Below are 24,244 nucleotides of genomic sequence, written 5' to 3' on the forward strand. Positions count from 1 at the left end.
TTCTAATAAATGTAAAATAAAACAGAATGTAAAAATTTCATTTCTAATTTAAAAAATACATATATCAACTAAATTTGTGTAACAAGTTACCCCAAAGGGTTTCAGAATCATACTGATACCATAGTCATACATACAGAATACGTAGTAGGATGCAGCCTTACCTTTGTAGGAGCAACATACACAACTACTCCTTCATTGCTCGTTTTCAGAACTTTTTCCATGCAATAGTATGATGCATATGTTTTTCCTGATGAAGTGGGAGCGACAATCACTGCAGACTCATTATTATCTACAGCATCAAGAAGTTCTCGCTAAGAGAAAAGCGGTTACTTAAGTCAAAATGTCTTGTTATAAAGTTCTTATTTAGTAAACCAGCTCTTTCTGTGAAAACACCTTATTTTTGCATGTTGACTTTATATACAGATTTAAGACTCAGAAAGCCAGAGTTAACCTAGGTTTTTTATGACTGCATTCTTTTCTCTTAAACTGTTAGTGGAAAAAAAATGGAACTATAAATTATAACTTGCCTATTACAATTATTTGGTCTGAGATACTAATAACAGCATATTCTGAGTCCAAACATGGACATTTTCAGACTAAAAACTAAAACCAGTTAATTCAGCAGTGTATAATTTAGTTCCAAAAACTTAATTGTTTTATACAAGGCAGTGTTTTTTTCTTGCATTGTAATCATTACATCAATGCTGTCCAAATCCCTCTTCTCCTCCAAGCATACAGTGTTTATTAGTGTGTTTTCTTCCCTACTACTGCCAGCCTTCATGCTCTCTCACCTTACATAGGTCTATGAAAGGACAGAGGAAGGGGTACAGAAGAGGAAACAGAATAGTACTAACACTATCTTTCTCTATCAGCACGTATGCCAAGTTCCAAGCTGCTTTTCAAGCAAGTGACTGCAAAGCAGCAATTCAGTTGGCCTCCCCAGTCCAATAATAAAAAAAATCTGAGTTAAACTTACTCTGCTTTAGACAGAAAAGTTATTTCTCAACTCATGCTACAGGTAATTCTCTAGGGACAAATGAACAGAAGTTGAACAGTCAGAGATCATCCAAATGGGGTGTTACCACCATCAAATATGGTAATAAGTGAAATCCCATGGACTGGGCATTTCTTACGTTGAATTCCTTGGGTCAAACTCTCTGTAGAAAAGCTCTCAGTGTTGAAAGAGCATGGAATACAGTCCAAAATGATCTATTGAATTTGTTAAATTTATTACAAAATTTAATTTGTTAAACACTTTTTTTGATAGGTAGTATAGTAATGTGCATTTTTAAATGAAAAATAAAAAATCAAAGATAATTTCCATTAACTTTATGGAAAAAGTTTGTGGCTCATTACCTGCCATGTGTCTGGTATGAAATGTTGCACTCGGGGATCTGGATCATTTCTCTCCTCTCTGAGCAAGTAATAATCCATGTATTGTAGCTGAAAGCGAGCTGGACCCACTTTGATAGCACAGTTGCTTATATTCTGATGATTACTTTCTTCTGTCTATAAGGTCAAATGAAAATTCAAGGTGGTTTGAAAGCTAGCAAGAGGTTAAAAAAATGGCAAATCTTTTGCTCCATGGAATTCTGCAAGCTTTGAAAAACAAATGAAAGTACAGGTGATTTTTAAAGAATTTCTTGCAGAAATCTACACCATAAAACCTTATGTTAGGGTTATGCTTGTATCTCTTCAAAGAAGACTATATTCTAAAAATAACATGTCTTCCAAAGCCAGTGGTAGTGGTGGTGTTGCTTTTGTTGTCTGAAGAGCTAACAAAATTGGCTAGCAGGCAACGCTCAGCCTCTTCAAGTTATTGCTTGCCAGAGCCTTCTCATCCTATATTTATTTCTTTTTTCTTCAGCCTGCTTTGACCCCTTGTGCAATGAATCACAGTTGCAGAAGTAAATTCAACATGAAGACTGAGCATGAACCCACATTTTGTAAAGCATTGTATTTTTAAACAATGCCTGTGTAACCTAAGACATAGCAAATTTAAAATGTTCACGGCCATATCTGGTCACACCATCTGACCCTGAAAGCTGTACAGAAAAGCATTACATGTTACAACATACACTAGAAGATCAGAAAATCACATAATAATTTAGGTTGTCAGGCATGTCTGGATGTCAATCAATCCAACTCACTGCTAGAAGATCAAGTCAGTCAGAGCTGCATTCAAGAGAGTTCTTACTATCCCCGAGGATGGAGATTTCACAACTTTTTCAATTTCTAGAAATAAATATTTTCAGTTATTCCTGAAAATTTCGGTTACTCCTAAAATTCCCCCAACTTTGCAGAAGTAATAATCAGAAACAAGCAGCTGCAAAAGCAGGTCCAAAATGCACTGACTGATCTTCTGAGCAAGACATTAAATTTGCCAACATATCCCCTTCCAGTACCGCAAACCTTTACAACAGACCTTTTGAGATCCTTGGATCCTAAAATTCTACTTCCTGAAATGTAATACACTTTATTTGGGGCACCAGGCACCCTTACAATAACAATGTAGCTAAGAGCAAAAAATCATTGTACATCATTTGAATTCACACAGAAAAAGAGACAAATAATTTCCACTTTTCAAGGGAAGAAAATTTCTTACAAAAGAATCACTTCCTCCCTCACCTCTTAGTCCTGGTCCTCAAGAAAGGATGAAAAACACTTTCCAGAAATAAGCTTCCAAAAATTCCTAACTCTACTGTGGCTGAAAAAATGAGACACTGAAGTGATTGATACTGGTTTTACAGTTCACTGTAATCTTCCTTCCTTTTGCTATTGACTTCATATCCTGCAGGCTGTGAGTTATATCCTCCCTCTTCTGCCTGAGAGCCACTTTAGCATTCCCTCTCCCTAATATCCCATCTACACACAAAGGTATCAAACTGCTCTTAACATTAAATCAGCCAGTGGGCAGGTTGTTAACATGCAGACAAGCCTTAGAGAAATTTCTTCAGAGCCAAATTCAGTGTAGCTACTGGTGGTCTCAGCTGTGCTAGCACGGACAAGAAATTTGGTATCTGAAACTGTTTGCTTCAGAGGTGCTCAATAATACCATAACAACAAACAGAATATTCTTTATCCACCTCTGCAGTCTCAACGATTTCCTCTTCTAAAGTAGCATATCTGGGCCTATTAGAGAGCAGCTGCTCATCAATTAGCTTTTAACAGTTGTTATTATTAATATTTATTGCAGAGTATCCATGGAACTAAAGATGATTAATATCTGAAGCAAGGATAGACAGTTCCAAAACTTATGATACAATACAAAATAAAATAAATGCAAGATATATTTCTACACACTATTCAATGCTTAAGAAAACACAGTTGATCCTCAGCTACAGACCAGTTACAGTAGATTAATTAGTCTATGAAATTACCTGGCCAGACAGAGAGCATGCCAAATTCTCAAATCCAAGAAGTCTGAGATATTTGGTCAGCTTTTTCACATGTGGTTTCTCCAAGAGATCCTGATATTTTTCAAGGAGGATATGAATTCTCCTCATGACTTGAACAGCTTTGCTTAAATCTTTAGATTTGTTACCTTTAAAAAAAAAGCCTACAGTTATTGGAGAGCCAGTAGGTATCATTGAGAGTCTTCTCAAATCAGGTTTTTTTAGAACAGATCTTATCCGTCCAATCACATTTATGACAATTTAAAAATGAATTTTATTTAAAGATAACTCACACTCCTGTGACCCCTGCAAGGACTGCCACTGAAGGCCAAGCACCCAAATAATTCTATCTGCTACTGCACACTCAGCCATAAAAGGAAGCCGTATTTCTGATATCTATGCAGTAACTGAGTTCCCCCATTTCACCCTCCTGACCCACTCATTTGTTACTCAACCTTAACAGCAACATATTTTACTCCAGTGTTTACAACTCTCCTCAACGCATTTAGAACAGTGTGTGTTTGGACCCTGCTGACCGAGGGTATGGACTGAACAAGTTAATTCCGGTGAAAAAGGAGGCCACTAACCATGGTAGCACACATTTCTGTGCAAATCATCATCATTCAGACTGTGAGTTAACCACCTCAGCTAATTAAACAATCCACTGCAATACAGATACATTTTAGTGTGCACAATACATAATCATTAAAGATATATACAACAAAATAAATTACTTATGTATGCAATGTTTACAAAGCAAAACAGGAAACAGCTACAATATAATTTCATTGAATACCTTACAGATGACTTGAAAGGTCTTGAAATTGCAAAAGGAGACCAGAGCCTCTTAATACTTAAAAACACCTTTCAAGCTCCTGAAACAGAGCTGTCTTCACACGTTTTCATTCCATCTGAGAATGTTCAGTCACTCACTCTCTTGGTTAAAGGGAGTGGAAACTGAATACTGAAGATGAATTTGGCTATCATACCTTGCTCTCTGCAGTGTTCCTTCCACACTTCTAAACAGGCAGACAGTCCTGCCATTTCTACGCTGAACTTCACAGATTTACTTTTAAGGGTCTTGAGAAACTTCTCCAACTTCTTTATTCCAATGGTCAGATTTGCTTTTATTTCCTTTTCAGTTGGTATACACAAGGCTTTCCATTGCTCCTGTTCTTTCTTTTCTTCTTTAGTTTTTAGTCGCCTGTTGTTCTCCTCTGCAATTGTTTCTGCTTTACTTTTCTATCCAATAAAATAAGGTTATTTAGAATTAACCATCACTGTGTGCAAGCATCATCTTAAAAAAGCTAATCCATAAACTCACTCACAGCAGGTACATTACAGTTTTCAATTAATCTGTGATGCACTGTGTTTTTGGGAATTGCTTAAAACAGTACTTCATTTTGAAGAAGATAGAATTTCTGAATCCCAATATATGTTGCTCAAATGAGCTTCCCAAAGCTTCATTTGAGGTCAGTATAAAGCTTCACAAGTAGTATAAAAAAGCACAAATGGGGAAAAATAAAATAGCAGATGTATGAAAGTTACATTTCAAGCTTTTGTTTTATGCATGAGTAATAGTAATTCTGATCATATTGAGATGCTTTTCTGTAAGTTAAACAAAATTAAGAGTTCAACCATACTTGAAGTTAACAAAGTTATTTTCCATACAGACTTTCACAGGTAATTCAACAGGTCATAGTCTGTAATCCATCGTACAGTCTATCATGAAACATTACTCAAATTACTATTGCTCAATGTTGTTCATCAGTATGCAAGTACATGCTACATACCCTGTGATTTCTGACAATGTTCACACAGTTAGGATTAATTGCAATATCTACAGGATCTTTCACAGAGAATGTTTCCAAATAGTGCAGGGAAATAAATAACTGAATAATGCTTTTTTCTGGTATTTCTCAATTATTTCTTAAAGTAAAATTAAACTCATGAACTCCAGTTTCCTTCAAGGAGTTCATTTTTTTTTTTTTTTTTCAGTTACTTGTGTCTGTTACAATATAATCACTCATCAATATACCTAACTAGGAACAAAAATACTTTTGCCAATTAACTAATTAAATTTGAAGTACAAAGGCAATTTAAATTTCTTCAACTGATAACTGCTAGTGCATTCAGAATATAAAACTGCAGCTGTGGGATTCATATAGTAGAAATCCTTTCCTGGATAATAGAAAAAAGATTTGGAAAGAGCAACCTGAATATACTCACATGCCTTTTTTGTGTCTTTTTAACAGCAGCATTAGCACTCCCTGACACATCCTCTTGATATACAATAAGTTTTGAAGTGCTATCTTCCAAAGTGCTTCCATAAAAATGATAAAAACTCTGCAACTTTTGTATTTGTCTTCTTTCTTCTGGAGCTTTGGATTTTGCTGCAAACATGTACAATTTATTAAAAACCACTCTGATAGAATTCCAGCCTAATCCATTTCCAAGAAAAGATACATGGGTATATGGATACATTTCCTAAAAATTCCTCATTGACTTAAAAGGCTAAAATCACTTTTTGATAGAGGCTGGCTACTAAGACTTACTGAAATTGAACAGTATTTTGAATTATCTGAGAGACAGGCAACAGACTCAAATTCAAACTACTTTAGACACACATTAAAAATAATGGAAAAATTAACAAGAAGAGTGCCTGGAAAAAAAATATCACTGTTTGAGCAAAATGCCTAGGCTTATCACACAGTCCGTGAAAACAGGAAGGTATCTTCTGAAGGCAATTCAGATGATCAGAAAGTCACCTCTCCCCCATGAAAACAATAGTCTGTCATCGAAACATACATAAATAAAGCTACTAGAAGAATGTTTATGCCAGCCAATGGAAGACACTGAACTGGGCAGATAGATACTTCCACACTCAAGCCTAGGTACTTCTCACTGCCCTAAAATCAAAACGATGAGCCAGTTTCTGAGTGTGAAGACCCATCTCGGAAGATCTTTCTGTTTTTCACAAGACTGAGATACACATGCCAGTATTCAGAGCACTCATGCAAGGCATGGGAGAGAAAGGGCTCTCTGCAGCTGGAGTGGACATAAACTTTCAACTACAACATTATGGAAAATGCTCCAGCTACTATTCTGCAGGCTATGCTGTCCGAACTTCCTGTTGAAATTGCAGTGCACAGAAGAATGCAAAACATCATCCAGTCAAAGATGAGCAGATGGAACCCTGGTTTCATAGGTCAAGTGGTGCAAATACGTGCTCAGAAAACAACACTTCTAAGTCACTGAATGAAAACAATAAGAGGCACTGGAAATACCAACAGTAATTCGTGACTTCTCAACTCCTGGTAGGTTTTTCACAGTTTAATTCACTGTACGGCACAACAGATGATGGGAATATCTTTGAGAGAAAGTTTTGTGTACTTGCCGGTACATACAGCATCGTATATACTTCATTTCATGCAAACATGCAAATCTAAGATCAAAGCTAAGTCCATGGTTTGTTTACCTTAGTATCACAAACTGGAAAAAACTTACAGGAAACTATAATGCATAACATCAAGAATTATGACACAAACAACTTTTGTTTACTTCTGTGCTGGTTTTAGTGGAATAGAGTTAAATTTCTTCACAGTAGCTAGTATGGGGCAATGTTTTGGATTTGTTATGAAAACAGTGTTACTAGCACAAGCGTGTTCAATTGTTGCTTACACAGATTCAAGGCCTTTTCTGCTTCTCACACCACCCCACCAGCAAGTAGGCTGGGGGTGCACAAGAAGGTGGGAGGGGACACACCTGGGACAGCTGACCAAAGGGATATTCCATACCATATGACATCACGCTCAGCAATAAAAGCTGGGGGAAGGCGGCGGAATGGGGGGGATGTTTGGAGTTACAGCATTTGTCTTCCCAAGTAACAATGACACATAATGGAGCCCTGCTTACCTAGAGGTGGCTCTAAGCACCTGTCTGCTGAAGGGAATAGTGAATGAACTTCTTGTTTTGCTTTGTTTGCATGTGCAGCTTTTGCTTTACCTATTAAACTATCTTTATCTCAACCTGCGAGTTTTTTCACTTTCACCCTTCTGATTCACTCCCCCATCCCACAGGGGTGGTGAGCAGTGAGTGAGTGGCTGTGGTGCTTAGTTGCCACCTGGGGCTATATCACAACAACTTCTTTTATTTTCTTATTTGAATTATATTCTCAAAAGATAAGATTGGCTATGTGTGCACTGTGCAAACATCTGAGCAGATTTTGCACATGTATGGACATGCATTATACAAACTATGTATTTAAACATTAAACTGCATACGTACATACAGTTTGCTTATGTAAATCTGAGGCATTTTGCAAACAAAAGGGAATATATCATGAACACCTGACCAAAAGTGCTCATTCTGTTGAACTTGTTATACCCATTTAAGATAACACATGATGCATACACATAATGCACGGGTGAATCAGCTTAAGTATAATTTAGCTATTGTGGAGCTCTAACTTTGGCATTTATACAGCTGCAAATATTTTCTGAAATAAGAAGTCCTCCAAAACCACAATAACCTTTACAATACTGTTCTAGCCAGCACAGGTACATGGGCTTTTATATAGCTTTTCTTACCATCAGCATTGCAATGTACTCGCTCATATTCCTCAGTCAAAGGTCTGCCAGAATGCCAGTGACGAAGCTCATCAAATTCCTTGTATTTAATGAGTGAAGTAAATGAAGGATCATTGCTGAAACATACAAACATTAAAAAGAGAGCAGAAACTGAAAGTGTTTTCTGGCATCTCTGATGAAATGTTCAAAACATTCAAACACCTGGGTATTTATCAAAACAATTTTACTGTGGCAGAAAAACAACCAAATATAGTATGTCAAGATACCCTTAGTTTTTCAGAAAGAATTACTAACAAAGTAAAATCTCTTTTTTTGCACTTATTTTCATACAGATTAATCACAGACAGCACTGTAACTACGTAACTTGTGCACTGGCTAAAGAATAATCATTGTGGAGCACAGAACCAACTTCCACAAGCAGCAGAGCAACTGGAAAGGATAATCTCTTCTTAACTCTATTTTTTCCAGTATTTTTATTTAATTTTTTTTTCCCCAAAAACAGTCTGAGCTTTGCAAGTTCATAGAATCACAGAATCGTCTAGGTTGAAAAAGACCTTGAAGATCATCTAGTCCAACCATTAACCTCACACTGACAGTTCCCAACTACACCATATCCCTCAGCGCTATGTCGACTCTACTCTTAAACACCTCCAGGGATGGGGACTCCACCACCTCCCTGGGCAGCCCATTCCAACACCTAACAACCCGTTCTGTAAAGAAATGCTTCCTAATATCCAGTCTAAACCTTCCCTGGTGCAACTTGAGGCCATTCCCTCTTGTCCTATCGCTTTCTGCTTGGTTGAAGAGACCCATCCCCAGCTCTCTGCAACCTCCTTTCAGGGAGCTGTAGAGGGCGATGAGGTCTCCCCTCAGCCTCCTCTTCTCCAGACTAAACACCCCCAGTTCCCTCAGCCGCTCCCCGTACGACCTGTGCTCCAGACCCTGCACCAGCTCCGTTGCCCTTCTCTGGACACGCTCGAGTCATTCAATGTCCTTTTTGGAGTGAGGGGCCCAAAACTGAACACAGGAATCGAGGGGCGGCCTCACCAGTGCCGAGTACAGGGGTCAGATCCCTTCCCTGTCCCTGCTGGCCACGCTATTGCTGACACAAGCCAGGATGCCATTGGCCTTCTTGGCCACCTGGGCACACTGCTGGCTCCTGTTCAGCCGGCTGTCAATCAGCACCCCCAGGTCCCTCTCTGACTGGCAGCTCTTCAGCCACTCCTCCCCAAGCCTGTAGCGCTGCTGGGGGTTGTTGTGGCCCAAGGGCAGCCCCCGGCATTTGGCCTTATTGAAACTCCTCCAGTTGGCCTCAGCCCATGGCTCCAGCCTGTCCAGGTCTCTCTGCAGAGCCTCCCTACCCTCGAGCAGATCAACACTCCCACCCAACTTGGGGTCATCTGCAAACTGACTGAGGGTGCACTCGATCCCCTCATCTAGATCATCAAGAAAGATGTTAAACAGGAGTGGCCCCAACACCGAGCCCTGGGGGACACCACTCGTGACCAGCCACCAACGGGATTTAACTCCATTCACCACAACTCTTTGGGCCTGGCCATCCAGCCAGTTTTTACCCACCAAAGTGTGTGCCCATCCAAGCCACCAGCAGCCAGTTTTGCCAGGAGAATGCTGTGGGAAACGGTGTCAAAGGCCTTGCTAAAGTCAAGGTAAACAACATCCACAGCATTTCCCTCATCCAATAAACAGGTTGCCCTGTTGTAGAAGAAGATCAAGTTTGTCAGGCAGGACCTGCCTTTCATAAACCCATGCTGACTGGGCCTGATCCCCTGGTTGTCCATTATATGACTTTTAATGGCACCCGAGATGACCTGCTCCATGACCTTCCCTGGCACCGAGGTCAGACTGACAGGTCTGTAGTTTTCTGGATTCTCCTTTCTGCTTCTCTTGTAGATGGATGTCACATTTGCCACCCTCCAGCCCAGTGGCACCTCCCCAGTTATCCATGACTTCAGGTAAATCATGGACAGTGGCTTGTCGAGCACATCTGCCAACTCCCTCAGCACCCTCGGGTGTAACCCATCTGGTCCCACAGACTTGTGTGCATCCAAGTGGTGTAGCAGGTAAGGATAAGGCCTTTCAAATAGAAATTGTACATTTAAAAAAACAAAAATCCAGAATGTAGAATAAGAATCAAAGACTATAATGCAAACAAATAACTATGAGAGAAAATATATTGACTCTCATCCATTCTTAACTTTCTTTTAATATTTACACCAGTACATGTAAATGTGAAATTTTACCCAGTCATAGAAAAACCACTTCTACATTTATACAAATTGAGTATAATATGGATGTAAAGTGCAGGGGAGTAGAAAATAAGCCCATATAATACTATTTCATTCGAATAAAACTCATATATATACCTTTTTAGAACAGGTAGGTCTTTCAAAACATCTCCAGCATAATCTTCAACAAGATCAGATTTCAATGAGATTAGTCCAATGTCAGGAATTTCTTCTCCATAATCTTTGCAGTGTAAAAAATAATTAATATTATTTAACTAGTAATATATATAATTGTGTATCATACTTGAAAATTCTGTCAAGTTACATTATAAATGAAATTTTATAAAGTAAAATTTGCTAAAAGTAAGCAGTAGTTCACTAGTTCCCCTTTTTCTGTTTCTTCTCAAGCATGGGAAGAAGGATGAAGCAGACATCATTACTGCTTCAGAGTAGATATTCTCATAACCCATTTTAGACACCTAGGCTCACTTTTTGAGTAGTACAACCCGTCCCATCTCACAAGCATCTGCTTTTCTGCACTGATCCCATAAAGACCACAGTCTCCGCTTTCAACTGCACTTACATTAGATGACTTTGTGCATCCCTCCCATATTTAAAGTCTAGCCACAACTTCAGTCTTCAAGGTGTCCAAAGGAGATAGAGAAATAGGCAACACAAATGCTGTGCCAGAAGATGCTTTAATGTCCCATAGATAACAAAGAAGCTGCCTTTTTTTCTCCACTTCTCCCAATTGACATCTTTGAAACCAGCTGAAGAACACCCACAAACCAAAGTAGAATTATACTCCAGCCTTTACTGAATTTCTTACCATCTCTTCTAAAGATTTATACAATTTGATAGGCTTAAAACAAACTTTTGAAGGCTGAAATAAAACCGATTCTCAAGAAATGTCAGATATCAAAAAATCTCTACCTACTCCTTTCAGATATTCAGAACAGGTCTTGTAAACAAAGGAAGAAAACAAATAATCTCCAAGTCAACTACTCGCTTTCCCAATTATGGGCTACTAAACAGGACAATGATGTAATCTGAGACACTTATGGGCAAGTCACATTTTTACAAACTTCAGGGACTGCAATGTGAGCTACAGTGATGGCTGGACAACACTAGGGCAACAATTCTATATTTCACTTAATTTTCTGCTCCCATGCCCAATAGCTGCATAACCCTATGTCAACATGTAGATGTTCTTCAGAGAGTCTTCCTGCAGTGTAATCTTCACTTTAAGTAATTATTATGCTTTTTACTATTATTTGTATTACATTAATCATAATGTTTTTTACAATACATATAAAAGATTTGGGCTAGCAATCATGGAACTAAACTCAATTCCTACTGAAGTCAATATTGATACTTGTGCTGTCTGCAGTGGAGTCAGAATTTCAGCCATAAAGCCTGGTTAGACTTACTTTGGCATCAGCTGCAAGTTTTGCTAGTGGGTTGAAAGGAAGGAGGAGAGGATCCATGAAGCATTAGAACTGTGATTAGAGTAGAATCAGATCCCTTCTCCAAGAACTTTTAGTGATAGTAATGAAGATCACGCATCTAACTAATTTGTGGAGCTGTCAGTACCTCTAAATAATGTCTGTTCCTGCTCAAGAAATAGTTGGGAGGTCTTTCGTATCGGGAAAGCATCTCCAAAACTGTATTTCACAGCCAATTTTCTTACTGTGTCCCATAAACACTTGTATTCATTCTCCATTTCTTTCCCCAGTTCCTTTTTGAACTCTAATCCTGCACAGGGAAGAAAGAAGAAAACCTAAAACAACAGGAACTTTAAAATTAAGTTTCTTCAAACAAAACCTACCTGCTCACCTGTGCAACATCAGGAACAAAGACTTCAGTCCTACCCAAGATCTTTGGTCATCAGAAAAAATTAGAACAGAACTCTGTACATTCACCGTTTTTAACAGCCTAAGGTATAACTAACTATATGTACTGAGAAGTTGCATTTTGGAAAAAACACCAGATTTAGACTATCTGTGGAAGTCTGTAAGCTCCACAGCTAGAGTTTCTCTCACCTTCACCTCCTGTAGGGTAGGATCTTGAACTGATAATTTTCTTTTTAGTGCTCAATCATAGGTACAATTATAAAAAAAAAAAATGTTTCGTATACCTAATTTGTATTTCCTTTAAAAATTTCTCTACACTTGCTTTACTGAGTTATATATAGGACATCTTGTGACTAGATTCATAAAGCATCCTGTTTTACCAACAGACAGAATCATGGCAGAAAACTTCAGGTAAACAGAACAAACATTTGCTACAAATCTTTTTTCATATTTCCTTGTTCTGTCAGCTTTTGTAACTTTTTTGTAAATCTTAACACATCTGGCATTCTTAAAGCTCCCGCTCACAAATTTATGTATTTATAAGACAAGATATGATTTGTCTGAATCAACCTTGCCTGAAATTAAAACTATTATCCAATGTCACAGTGACACTAGGGATAGAATCTAGTTTCCTTTCTGACTGTGTTTCACTAAAACTAAATGGACTAAAACTAAATGGATAGAAAACTGACTAAAAGCCAATAACACTGACCCAGAGCTCTCCCAACCTATGCTGTATCTTCCTTTGCATAAGTGCAGGTGGCACATCAAAGATATGACATGGTAAAGTATTCTCAATGAGTACTAATGAAAGACACTTTCACGTGTGATTTTCTAGACTTCGCTATAGAAAATAGTTCCCCTATTATTCCCCAAAATATAGCCATTATTACATGGGTAATTTAAAAACTACTTATTTCTGTTTGTACAAGCAGTTTCATTCTAATTTTGCAGCTTAATAAAGATAGAAATGTAAGAAATCAAACTGTTCAACCAAGATAAATACCTTCAGTGTATTCGACCTCGTAGTAATGTGCAAGATTTATGAGCAGTGAGTCATCATTTAAGTCAGGCAGGTAAGTTAAATCCAATTTCCAATCATTTGTGTCACTTAGCTGTGTCAGAGCAAAATGTGTACACAACTGTTGCTGTTAAAATGAAGCAAACAATGGTTATAAAGCACCTTTTCATGTGAGGGACAAAAGCACCTCCAAAGCAAGGTTAACTTACCATAGATTTTATTGACATGTAAAACAACACACAGTTACTTGACTTCTCTATGATCAGGATACCACCTTCACCGTTCTCCTTCACTGTAATAACCACATTTAAACAACAAAAAGTCCTGCCAGTCACCCGTACTGGATGAGACAAAAATGTCCATCTAGCCCAGTACACTAATGTCGACTACCTGGAGATGTCTAAGAAGCAGCCAAGTACAGAGATATTGCCCTGAAACATTCTCCTAGCCCCACTATTTTCTGGTTCACAAGATTCCTGTACCAGGTAAGGTTTGTTTCCAGCAGGTATATTACATTCTTTGATCTCATCAGATGACTAAAGTAGCATATAAGGGAAAATGAAAACTGAAATGATGATTGCACCTGATGACAGGAGAAGTAAGACAGTGCTACACATACCATTTTTATTAATGGTAAAACTTGCTTAGTCCAGCAGGATTTCATGATCCTGATCTGAGCTCTCTGTGAAAGAGGCATATGAAGAAGAAAAGTCACTGTAAGACACTGCATTCTACAGAGGTCAGATGCTTCTTCTGGGGATAGGGGATTACTTCTTCCCTGTTGAGAGATGACAGATAAAAGGTCACCCACGTCCTTCAATAAAATAACTGTGTTCACCTCTGCTTAATGCAGTGGTTTGCACTTTGTTAAAGCAGCTAATAATTTTGATCTATTTAAAGTGCATTTTAATTACTTGTGGATACACCTATTTCAAAAATGAACATTCTTCTAGTGCTGGTAAATGTAAAACAAACCTCTTTTCCAAAATTACTATGAAAATCAAGACAAAGCTTAAAAACAATTGTAGGTCTATCTGCCTAGAATGTTATACTTTTAATAGGAAAATTTAATATCTAGATATAGGCCTATGCTCTTTTCTCAACAGCACAGCAAAAAGTCTGTACAGAAATCCAGCTGTGCTAACCCCTCGTGGTTATCCTGTAGTCCACTGAATATGTGTCTCAAAATATTACTGATATATTGCGTCTGTGTTAACTTGATGAAAATATAAGGTTTGCAGTATGGTCACAAAAATGTCATGACCACGTCTAGAAAGAAATCTTTTTTTCTGAAATGTCTTGCTAACCTGAGGAAAAGTATATTCTTCTGTAAAAGCTAATATGTCACAATGTTAGGAAAAGAAAAATAATGAGTGCAACTACTTTCTAATGTAAAACTTCCTATGGAAGTAATTACTCCTAAGGTAAACTTTCCCCAGAAATAGCCACTGCATCAGGGGGCACAATGCCACCCACAGTGAGACCATGCTCCTTTGGAAAAGCTGTGGCCACAGTAATTATCTGAACTAGACCACTTTACAGAGTGTCGTCACAAAGGAAGCAGCTGGACCTCTCTTCAGCTTGGGATCTGGAAGAACATCCATCTCTCCTGTTAGCAAAATGCTTATGGTCACTGTGCTGAAAAGATATTAAAAAAATTCTCACTCTTGCTGATTGTTCTGTCTTTGCTCCCATGGATGTATTTGCATTTTCCAACATATTGCTGTATATTTTTAATCCCACGGCACAAACAAGAACACAGACCACACGACGAACATCAGATCCTTCAGGCCACAGTTGTTTCAACAGACAGACAGTCTTGCAAACCTGGAGTCATAACATTATGAATAGCACAAATGACTGGTATAATAAAAATTACAAAATAAAGACAAGTCTTATCCTTTACAGAGTTTCATTGGAGAAGGGAAAAAAAGGATATCAAAACTACAGAAAGAAAAGTGGGCACAGTCAAAAATATCTCTTTTTTGTCATGTCCCTGAGAGCACCAACAGCCCTGTCTGTCCCTGCCCAACCCCTTGGGCCTCCTCCAGCTGCCCAGGGCCCCATTTCAGCCCCTCAGGACCAACAGTCCCTGCACCAGTGATGCTGCAGCAATGCCTGTCTTCAACTCCGTACAGCCCAGCTGACGACCCTGTCTGGCCTCAGCCCATTCTCAGGGAGATGCCCGATGCCCGGAGTTGCAGCTGTACCCCCAGCTGCCCTGCAGTGGGGCAGTGGGACAGGCCCTGGCTAGCAGGCCCTGCCCTGCCATCCACAGGGGAGCTCCCACAGACCCAGCCCCAAGGGACCAGCTGCTCTGATGTTTTGCTGCTCCTAGGGTATCCAATTATTGAACTTGCCTAAGGACAAATAATCATAAGAAAACAAAATATTAGCAGTAGTCATGCATTAAAAAGCCTTCTCAGTAACACCATTTTTTATTTTGGACTGAAAAAAATCAGCTTGCTCAACCAGTATCATTCCCACTAAAGTCCAAGGAAGCCTTGCTGTTGCTCTCCACAGGAGCAGAAGTGGAGTCACAGTGCTGCAATATAACTTAACACTCAGGAAAATGGCAGGAGTATATTAGGCACTAGAGGTGATTATGGTACCATAAAAATACCAAATTTTTAAGGTTAAAATATTGTAAAAACCACAGTTTTAATCATGTAAGAACAGACTCTGCAACTGTAATCAAGCTCCTCAAAAAAAATTCCCAGACTGTGAGCACTTTAGTCAATGGAGTGTGCACGCCTTGGCAGCTGTCATTGCGAGGTTTAGATTTTGAGATGTGCCTACAGACAAGGTTGCTGTTGGCAGCAGCACTGACTCTCACTCCCCACTGCTGAACATACCCTTCCACACACTACCCTCAGGAGCCAGCTGCTGCCCTGGGAGTGAGGCAATAGCCACAGTGCACCCGGAGGGAAGTAGCCACAACCTCCCAACATGGCTAAGAGTGGATTTATGCCACAGATGGTGTTTATTGCTGAATGGGCTGGTTCCCATCTTCTACAAGACAAAGGCAGTCGCCAAGATGGAAACATCCCTTAAGCAGCATCCCACTGATCAGCTGCCAGCTGGACCATCCTACTTCAGTGAACTTTAAAGAAAGAAACAGCTTCAAGCTGCTGTGATGAAAAATGGGCACAGAAGAGACCTTCTGAGACTCAGGGTGTCACTTCAGGACAAGGAAAAGAGCTCCCAGTTCTGGCTAGTGGGGAATTTCAGGTAGAGGAATGGAGGAAGACAGTCAACCCAAGGAGAAAAAAGATGAAAGATCAAAAGGTCAAATTACCTCTTTTTGAATGCTTTTCAGGTTCAGCTTGAGATGTTCATATAGACATATGAATGGTTCTTTGTACCTGACTAGTTTTTCACAGGTACATCGAAGGTCTTGTTCATGCTAAGAAGTGCAGAAGTCAAAGATATATGCAAAAGTCAGTAGATATAATGCATCAGGGACTACTGGCCATAGACAGAAACCAATCAGATACAGATCAATCCTCAGCCTCTAAGAAACATCTATTCTAAATAAAATTTTTAAAATCACATCCCTGGCTTAAATGCTAGTCTTTTTCTGGCATATTGCATGTGATACTGAAAATATGGGAAATGCTTTACTTGAGACTATCATATCTTAAGTGAACAAGAATGTAAAATGAGACTATAGAGAACATGGCAGGAATGTGCTACCAATCATAATGTTTGCCTGTTAAGGATTTCAAGACCAGTAGATTAAAGAAACATAAAATGAGTCACGTGTCAGTGCTTTATAATTTTAGTATGTAAAATATAATACTTATATTGAGATATTTTAATTAAATCTAAGTAGAACTAACACGACTATTGCAAACCAGCAACAAAGTTGTGTACCTTACCTTTTGAAAAAATAATCTGTGTTTATACACATTCTGAACATGATATCCATAAACTCTAAGAATATCATACTCTTGTCCTGAAGCAAGCACAATGTTGATTTTCTTTGACAATGAATGAACAATTAAAATAGATAAATAATCTGTTTGGAGAGAGGTCAGTCCTATGTCAGATACGATAATGAAGTAAGGATAACTTTTCTTCAGGAAAATCTCCCATTTGGATGATAAACAATTGGAAAATTCTGTATGAACAGTGGTACTTGTGTTACGCCTCAGGTGTTCTATTAATACAGTACGTAAGGAAAGAAAATGAGGATATGGAAAGTACATCTGTTCTGCATCCTGTGGGAAATAAAAACAATGAAATTATTCAGTTACATTTGTTGACACAGTGAACAGTTTCCTAATCCTGATTAGGATCAAGCAGTTGGTTTTGAAGGAGTGCAGTGATTTAAACAGCAAACAAATGTTACTTGTTCAGTACCTTGAAAAAAACAATGACGTATTTTGCTCCTTTTTCAGTGAAATCCTGCAAGAAGCATTCAATTTGGTAGAAGAAATTTAGATATTGTGTTTTCTCATCCAAAAACATAAGTAGTAAGGAATCCCCATCTATCACAAAGAATTCAGACTCAACAAAGTCTTTTAACAAACTGACATACCTGAAAGAAAAAGAAATAGCATGTACATAACATTACTCTAAGAAAAGCTGGGGACATGGGACAGAATAAATTTGCTTATTAATAGACTTTAAAATATTTTTTTTGATAATTAAATCAATTAAACATTAAATTTATAAATGAAATCAATAGCAAACCCTCTTTCTTGGATCTAGGGTTAGTCCTAAATAGCTTTCACTCCTTTCAGTTATTGAATGTATTAGCAATTGTCTCCTTTACAACTATCATGACAATGACAACTACCTACCTCATCCAAGGAATGTCTATGGCAAGAAAAATATCTTAATAGCAAGAGGAATCCATCACAATGCATTCCCTCAAGAGATCAAAGAATTAAAAGATTTCTTCATCCTATCCTATTTCAGAAAACTATGAAATTTGATAAAATTTGCATTTACCAGTCTTAGGTCAAACTCAAAATATGTCCTTTGCACTGAAGATGGCAAGTATAAACAGGCAGCACCACATTAGTTATTAATACATCCTAGGAACTGATGCATTCTCCAGCTCTTTAAGAATCCATGAACGTCCAGGGACATGATGTTTTGCCCTGGACAGACCAAGAATTCAGAACTTTTGCAGGCCCAGATGAAAAGGAAAGCCCTTCTAGTAAAGGTTCTCAGCTTTTTGCTTTTGTTATTACATAACATACTGTACTGTCTATTACATATTACAACAGTAATGCATATTCTGAGAATATTCATACTCTAATAGTAAGAATGTGCTTATTTTCTTCAAGACTGTCAAAAATGCCGACACATATCACCTTAGATCCGCATCTGAGAAGACTCAGCTTGCTTTCCTGGCTGGGATCAACAGCCTCTGGTTTACAGGCCCAGTTTGTTATCTGATGCAATGAGTAGCCTTCCATGAAAAAAACTATGTCAACTTCTGTCTTACACACTTAAATTGTCTGCCTTTAATTAATACTAATCTCTTTAGCATGTCAGCTCCAGAATGCAGAGGAGGCACTTTACTGTCAACCTGAACAAGACTATTGCTAATCCTTTTCCAAACCAAGCAGGGAAAGGAATCAGAATGTGATGCAGAAGACCATGCATGAGAACTGACATGCAAAACCACAGAAGGTATAGATATGAAAATTTTGTAGGAAAACTGTTTTAAATACTGTAAAAGTATTAGTCTTAAATCATTCTGCTCTCCTCTGCCACCCATGAAGGTCCACAGTGGAGCAGAGACTCGCCTGTGGATGGTGGAGGACCTCCAGGACTCCACAGGAAGAAGCAGCCCCCCCTGAGAACTGCAACACAAGGGATGACCCTCGTTGGAGCATCTCGGGAAGAGCTGCATCCCATGGGGAGGACTCACGGTAGAGAAAGTTCATGGAGGACTGTCTCCAGTGAAAGGGACACCACATGGAGCAGGGGGAAGAATGGACAAGAGTGCTTCCTCCCCACCTTGCAGGAAGAAACAATGGACTGACTTCACCCCCCATCCCCTGCTCCTGCACTGCTGGGGAAGGAGGTATAATATCGGGAACAAAACTGAGCCTTCAAAGAGACAGGTGGGGGGAGGTGTTTTAAGATATGGTAATGCTTCTCCCTGTCCCATTCTGTCTTCTTGTTGTTTTTAGTGTTTAAGTGATGTCCTTTTTCTTCCCCTAACGAGTCTGTCTTTTCCCTGTGACTGTAGTGGGTGAGCCATTCCTCCCTGCCCTTATCTCAAATCTTGAGCCTTTTTAATTCATTTTCTCCTACCCAGCCCTGGGGAAGAAGGGATGAGTGAATGGCTGCATGGTTCTCAGTTGTCTTCTGGGCTCAGACCAGGACAACTTAGTTGAAAGAAACTATTTTTATTACCATTTATTACATTTCTTTCCATGAAATCCACTGTACTTACTCAGCTCTTGACAGGGATGCCCAAACATGTAGCCTCAACTTCTTCAGAAATTCATGTTGTTTTCTTTTTTCTAAAATAACCACACACATGGTTATTGATAAAACCATACAACCATGACTCAATCAATTAATGACAGAAGAGCCAAAATGTAAGACACTGCAATAAATGCTACAAATATAAGCATAAGGTAACAGCAGCTCCTCACCAGGGCTTTGGGAATCACATTCATGCTGGAGAACTCTGAAATCCTGGCACTCAGTTTGTGATACCTGCTGAGTCACTTCTTCAGTGGTTGAGATACTATAAGCGTTACTGTAGTCTAGGTCTTCAGCTTCTTTTTCTCTATCTTCTTCTTCTTTAAGCATCTGTGCAACAGCTGCTTCTGCTCTGTCACTGGTCTCATCATTCTCATCACTGTCACTTGTCCTCCCACTCTCTTTATCTTCGTATGTTGGAATGAAGCCACTGTCGCTACACTCACTGTCCTTATCATCATTACTAGCATTCTCCTTTGCATCATTATGAACAACCTTCTTGAAATGACCTGCAGAATCCATCACAGATCTTGATTCTGGCATCCAAAAAAAAAGAAAAACTCTAAGTCATCAAGAGATAATTTTCAGGAAATATGGTATGCTCTGAGACTTCAACCATTAAATTACCTACTCCGTAATCATACTGGAATAAAACTTTAAGAAAAATATGAAAGCATTTTGTGAGTATCCCTGTGAAACATATTTTCATTTTAAAATCAATAAATGTTTTTATGAACTATAAGGAAAACATCAGCTTTTGTCTTTCTTAAAGTTTACTAAAGAGGAGCATTACATATCTGTTTTGCATTTCGTGTGAAGGGGCCCTGGGTGGGGGTTAGTCATAACTTGCTTTATTAGCTATATCTGTGTGGCACACTCCAAGGATGATCCATGTTTCCTGGTTCGAGGACTTGTACCTACACCACTCATGCTAGTCCAGTCACAAGTAGGCACACAACAACATCTTCATTGCATGATGGTGGTAATCATGGTTTGGTTTTTTCTTCTTTTTTTCCAAGGGTAGAATTCTCAAATCTTGAGTGAGCAGACAAGGGTAATGGTTAGGGTAACTCCCCACTTTACAAGTTCACAATGTTCAGTTCCTTTGAGCTAAAGAACAAACAAGCAGCTTGGAATAACCCTGCACAGTCCTTACCACGTCAGCTCAGTTCTTCTGAACTTCAGTTTCCTCTAGTTTCAGTTCAGGTAACAGCTTCATGGAGTATTTATTGTTGCAGTGCTTGCCACTGCAATATTCAAATGCCTTAGATATGGTTACGCCTCATTTTCCTGAGACCATAAAAGGACTATTTAATCTCTAGATGCTATTTTTAGTCTTATAACCTCTGTTTAAAAACTAACAAAAGAAACTAAAGTGCAACCTCAATTTTTCAGATTTCACAAACTCAAAACTAAACTGCAATTTTCTTTGTGATTTTCACCTTGTGTCAAACTCCTAGCAAACAAAGTTGCAGGAAAAAGAAACTAAAACACATTTTTATTATCTACTTGTAAAATACTGCACACATAGTGTACTATATTATACTGGTGTGCTTAGCATAACTTTACAGTTGAACTTTAATACCTATTTTCATGAAATATAAGCTATTTATATACATACAGCTACATAAAGTCACCATTTTTGTACCTGCATACATACTTCTTGTCAAGGCAGCAATAAACCTGAGACTTTTCCCCATTTTCTTACCTAAATTGAAAAAGCTATATCAAAAGCTTGAGAACACCATTCGGGGATGAATTATGTATTTTTGCATGCTGAAACTGTCACTTACCTAGAAGATGGCCATCACTATTTCAGCAATCTCCTAAACAAGCATGACTTTCCATATCTGAATATGTCAAGCTAGCTGCTCTCAAAGAAAGCCAAATTATATCTGTACATACTCATGCATGGACCGCTATATTTCTTTTTAGAAAAAAGGCTTAAATACTTCACTACATGGGTGTTTTTCTGCAGCGGATACAGTGACATCTGAGATGCCTGGGGCTACAATGTGGGCAGAGACAATCAGGTGGCTTTGACACCCTGCCAGCACCCTGTTGCCCCTCCACCTTGGAGGATGCTCCCCTGCTGCCCGCAAAGTCCCAGCTGTTCCCTTGCACGCTGTCCAGCCCCCTCGTCCAGCCCCAAACCAACTGCAACCCTAATGGAAACCTTAACCCCAGCTCCAGCCCCATGCTTAAACCCAACCACAGCTCTCCCAGAACTACACCCATTCCCAGTCCTAACCCCAATCCCAGTCGCAGCCCTAAACCCCATCCTAAAGGCAACCCCAACCACAACTTGTAACAAAGCCCCGGCCGGAGAGTACCTGCCCCTGCCGCCGCCGCCGCCCGGCCCGGCCCCGCCGTCGGCGTCCGTCCCCGTGTCCCCTCCCCGACTTTCGGTTTCTTTTCCCGGCCGCCACACTTTGGTTTCGTTTCCGCGGTGCTGGAAGAACTGCGTCGCGTCCCCGAACACGGCACTGCAAAGCATCCCCAGTATTTCCTCGCTTCCATTCAGTTACGCTTTGTGGTCACGGTGGCTTCAGCTAACAGTCCAAGGGCTATGAAGCCTCCACTGCTGAAGAATTTTGTCAATGAAGGTTGCATAGACAATGCAGAAAGGGCTAATTCCTACTTCTGTCCCTTTATTCACCATAATTTGTTCTACCAGCCTGCTTTTTTAAAGTAGGAAATTCCATACTAAAACAACTATGAGATACATGTCACTTTTTTTAGCATTCCACAAACAGTACTGGACCCCTATCCCCTAGTTTAAAATAGCAAAGCCTCAATTCCCCAGGGAACCTGGATACCCAAGTACTGTTGAAACAACATTTAGGAAACCAGAGTTTATGTATCAGATTGTCTTGGCAAGAAGTGAAAAGTCCAGCTGTTCTTCAGATCAGATACTTGTGCAGGATACAGCACAGAAGACTACTGGCGTTAATATGTGTAAGTAGGCTCCTCATGGACCCAGGGAAGTTTTCATCAGCCTCACTGGTGGACAGCTGACAGATAACACTTGCTATGTAAATGGATCAAAGGTCTTTTTCCACACCCTGTATTGCCTTTGAGATCCGTACAAAGATTCCAGAAACTCAGGGGAACAGCATCTTTTACAGTATAATAACACACCCACAGTGCTCCAGCATATCAGAACTGTTCTGTTCAGCTAGCCAACATAAGCCTCTGCTCCCTCCTCTCAGCACACCTTCTTTTTCTTTCGTAGGTAGCAATCTGGGAAATAATCAGAACCATATTTCCTTTCCTCAAATGAAATTGGAGATTATATTTAGCCCAATGCTTCAACAGATTTTTAATATAACTTTTAATTAAGTCCTGAAGACAGACCTTTAAGGTTCAATTCTCCACCTCTTTGGGTGATGTATTTTGTATCAGAAAAGTATATTTTAGGTCTGCTCTTCACTTGACTAAAAGGCAGATCAGACACTTTACTTTCCTGAGTAAAGTGGCACCTGGAGCTGGTGCCACCTCCATGAAAACATGTTTTAAAAAGAGCAAAAACATCACACAAGCAGAGGAGTGAGGAGGGGGAAAAAGAAAAGGAAGTGGAAAAAAAAAAAGAGAAACACCAGTGCAAACACCATGGTCAGGTCCCACCATGGAGGACCCTATGCTGGAGCAGGTGGCTATGCTCTGAAAGAACCACAGCCTGTGGAAATCCTGCACTGGAGCAGGTTTATCCAGAAGGACTGCAGCCCATGGAGAGGACTTAAACTGGAGAAGGAGTAAAGTGTCAAGAAAAACTGTTACATCCTGACTAACCTCGGCAACCCTCAACCCCCCTGTACTGCTCAGGGGATGGGGAAGGATAGAGGAGTCAATAATGAAGGAGTGAAGTTGACCTGAGAAAGGGGAGGGGAAGGGGAAGGTGTTGTTTAATTTTTTTGTTTGTTTGTTTCTCACTACCGAAATATATTTTAATTGGCAATAAATTAAATTACTTTTCCCCAAGTCAAGTCTGGTTTGTCTGTGATGGTAACTAGTTAAGCAATCCCCCTGTCTTTGTGTTGACGCACAAGCTTTTCCATCCCATTTTCTCTCCCCTCCTGTTGAGGGAGGGGAGTTAGAGAAGAGCTGGGTGAGCAACTGGAAATTGGCCAGGTCAACCCACCACACTCTTTTAGATCTCTCTACATAACATATAAGGCAAAGAGGGAAGGGGTATGGATAGATGCTTGAGAGGAGAATCTGAGACTGCCAGTTTTTCAAGCATGAATCAGAGTGCCTAAAATCATTGAGCAGTTGGCAGTAACCATGTAGTATAGAAAACCAGCTGCAGAAATTTTAACTTGAGACATCTGATGAAGGGGAAATCCAAATTGTAATTGCACAGCAATGGTAACTGGAGACCAAGGAATGACCTGGTCCTGGCAGTGGGAAAGCCTAACTCCAGAACCAGGTTAAGCAATAGAAACAGGAATGTCACAGGTGGAACGAGTCTATATAGGGGAGAAGAAAGTCTCTTGTCGATAAAGTAAGAAATGCTATAGTATTGATTTGTATTGATACAACTGATGCTGATGCAGGCATGTATAAAGAATCAGCTCATGCCACATCTTTGCAGACTCCTTGTAGAACTGCTTACAGCAGTAGGACTCTGTCCAGTGCATTGTCCATTAAATCACTTTATACTTAAGCACAAATGTGTATTTAA

The 24,244-nt window shown here is 39.4% G+C and overlaps 1 protein-coding gene across 4 annotated transcripts in view; it reads right to left on the minus strand.

Annotated features, from left to right (window-relative positions):
- LOC141960369 (putative ATP-dependent RNA helicase DDX60) overlaps positions 1 to 24,244 on the minus strand; it is a 54,171-nt gene that overhangs the window by 28,225 nt on the left and 1,702 nt on the right. For all 4 annotated transcript variants that reach the window (XR_012633610.1, XR_012633611.1, XM_074905728.1 and 1 more), the window contains exons 2-17: positions 19,731 to 20,096; positions 19,526 to 19,595; positions 17,470 to 17,647; positions 16,986 to 17,327; positions 16,403 to 16,510; positions 14,770 to 14,931; positions 13,724 to 13,882; positions 13,090 to 13,231; positions 11,824 to 11,985; positions 10,369 to 10,471; positions 7,985 to 8,100; positions 5,625 to 5,788; positions 4,385 to 4,637; positions 3,381 to 3,544; positions 1,357 to 1,509; positions 162 to 311 (exon numbers count right to left, since the gene is read on the minus strand). Coding sequence is in view for 2 of the 4 variants with exons in the window: in XM_074905728.1 (XP_074761829.1) it covers positions 162 to 311; positions 1,357 to 1,509; positions 3,381 to 3,544; positions 4,385 to 4,637; positions 5,625 to 5,788; positions 7,985 to 8,100; positions 10,369 to 10,471; positions 11,824 to 11,985; positions 13,090 to 13,231; positions 13,724 to 13,882; positions 14,770 to 14,931; positions 16,403 to 16,510; positions 16,986 to 17,327; positions 17,470 to 17,647; positions 19,526 to 19,595; positions 19,731 to 20,096 (2,792 nt within the window). In the remaining 2 variants the exon portion in view is untranslated. The remainder of the gene's footprint in view (positions 1 to 161; positions 312 to 1,356; positions 1,510 to 3,380; positions 3,545 to 4,384; positions 4,638 to 5,624; positions 5,789 to 7,984; positions 8,101 to 10,368; positions 10,472 to 11,823; positions 11,986 to 13,089; positions 13,232 to 13,723; positions 13,883 to 14,769; positions 14,932 to 16,402; positions 16,511 to 16,985; positions 17,328 to 17,469; positions 17,648 to 19,525; positions 19,596 to 19,730; positions 20,097 to 24,244) is intronic.

Source organism: Athene noctua, chromosome 4 (genome assembly GCF_965140245.1).
Source record: "Athene noctua chromosome 4, bAthNoc1.hap1.1, whole genome shotgun sequence".
Taxonomy (NCBI): domain Eukaryota; kingdom Metazoa; phylum Chordata; class Aves; order Strigiformes; family Strigidae; genus Athene; species Athene noctua.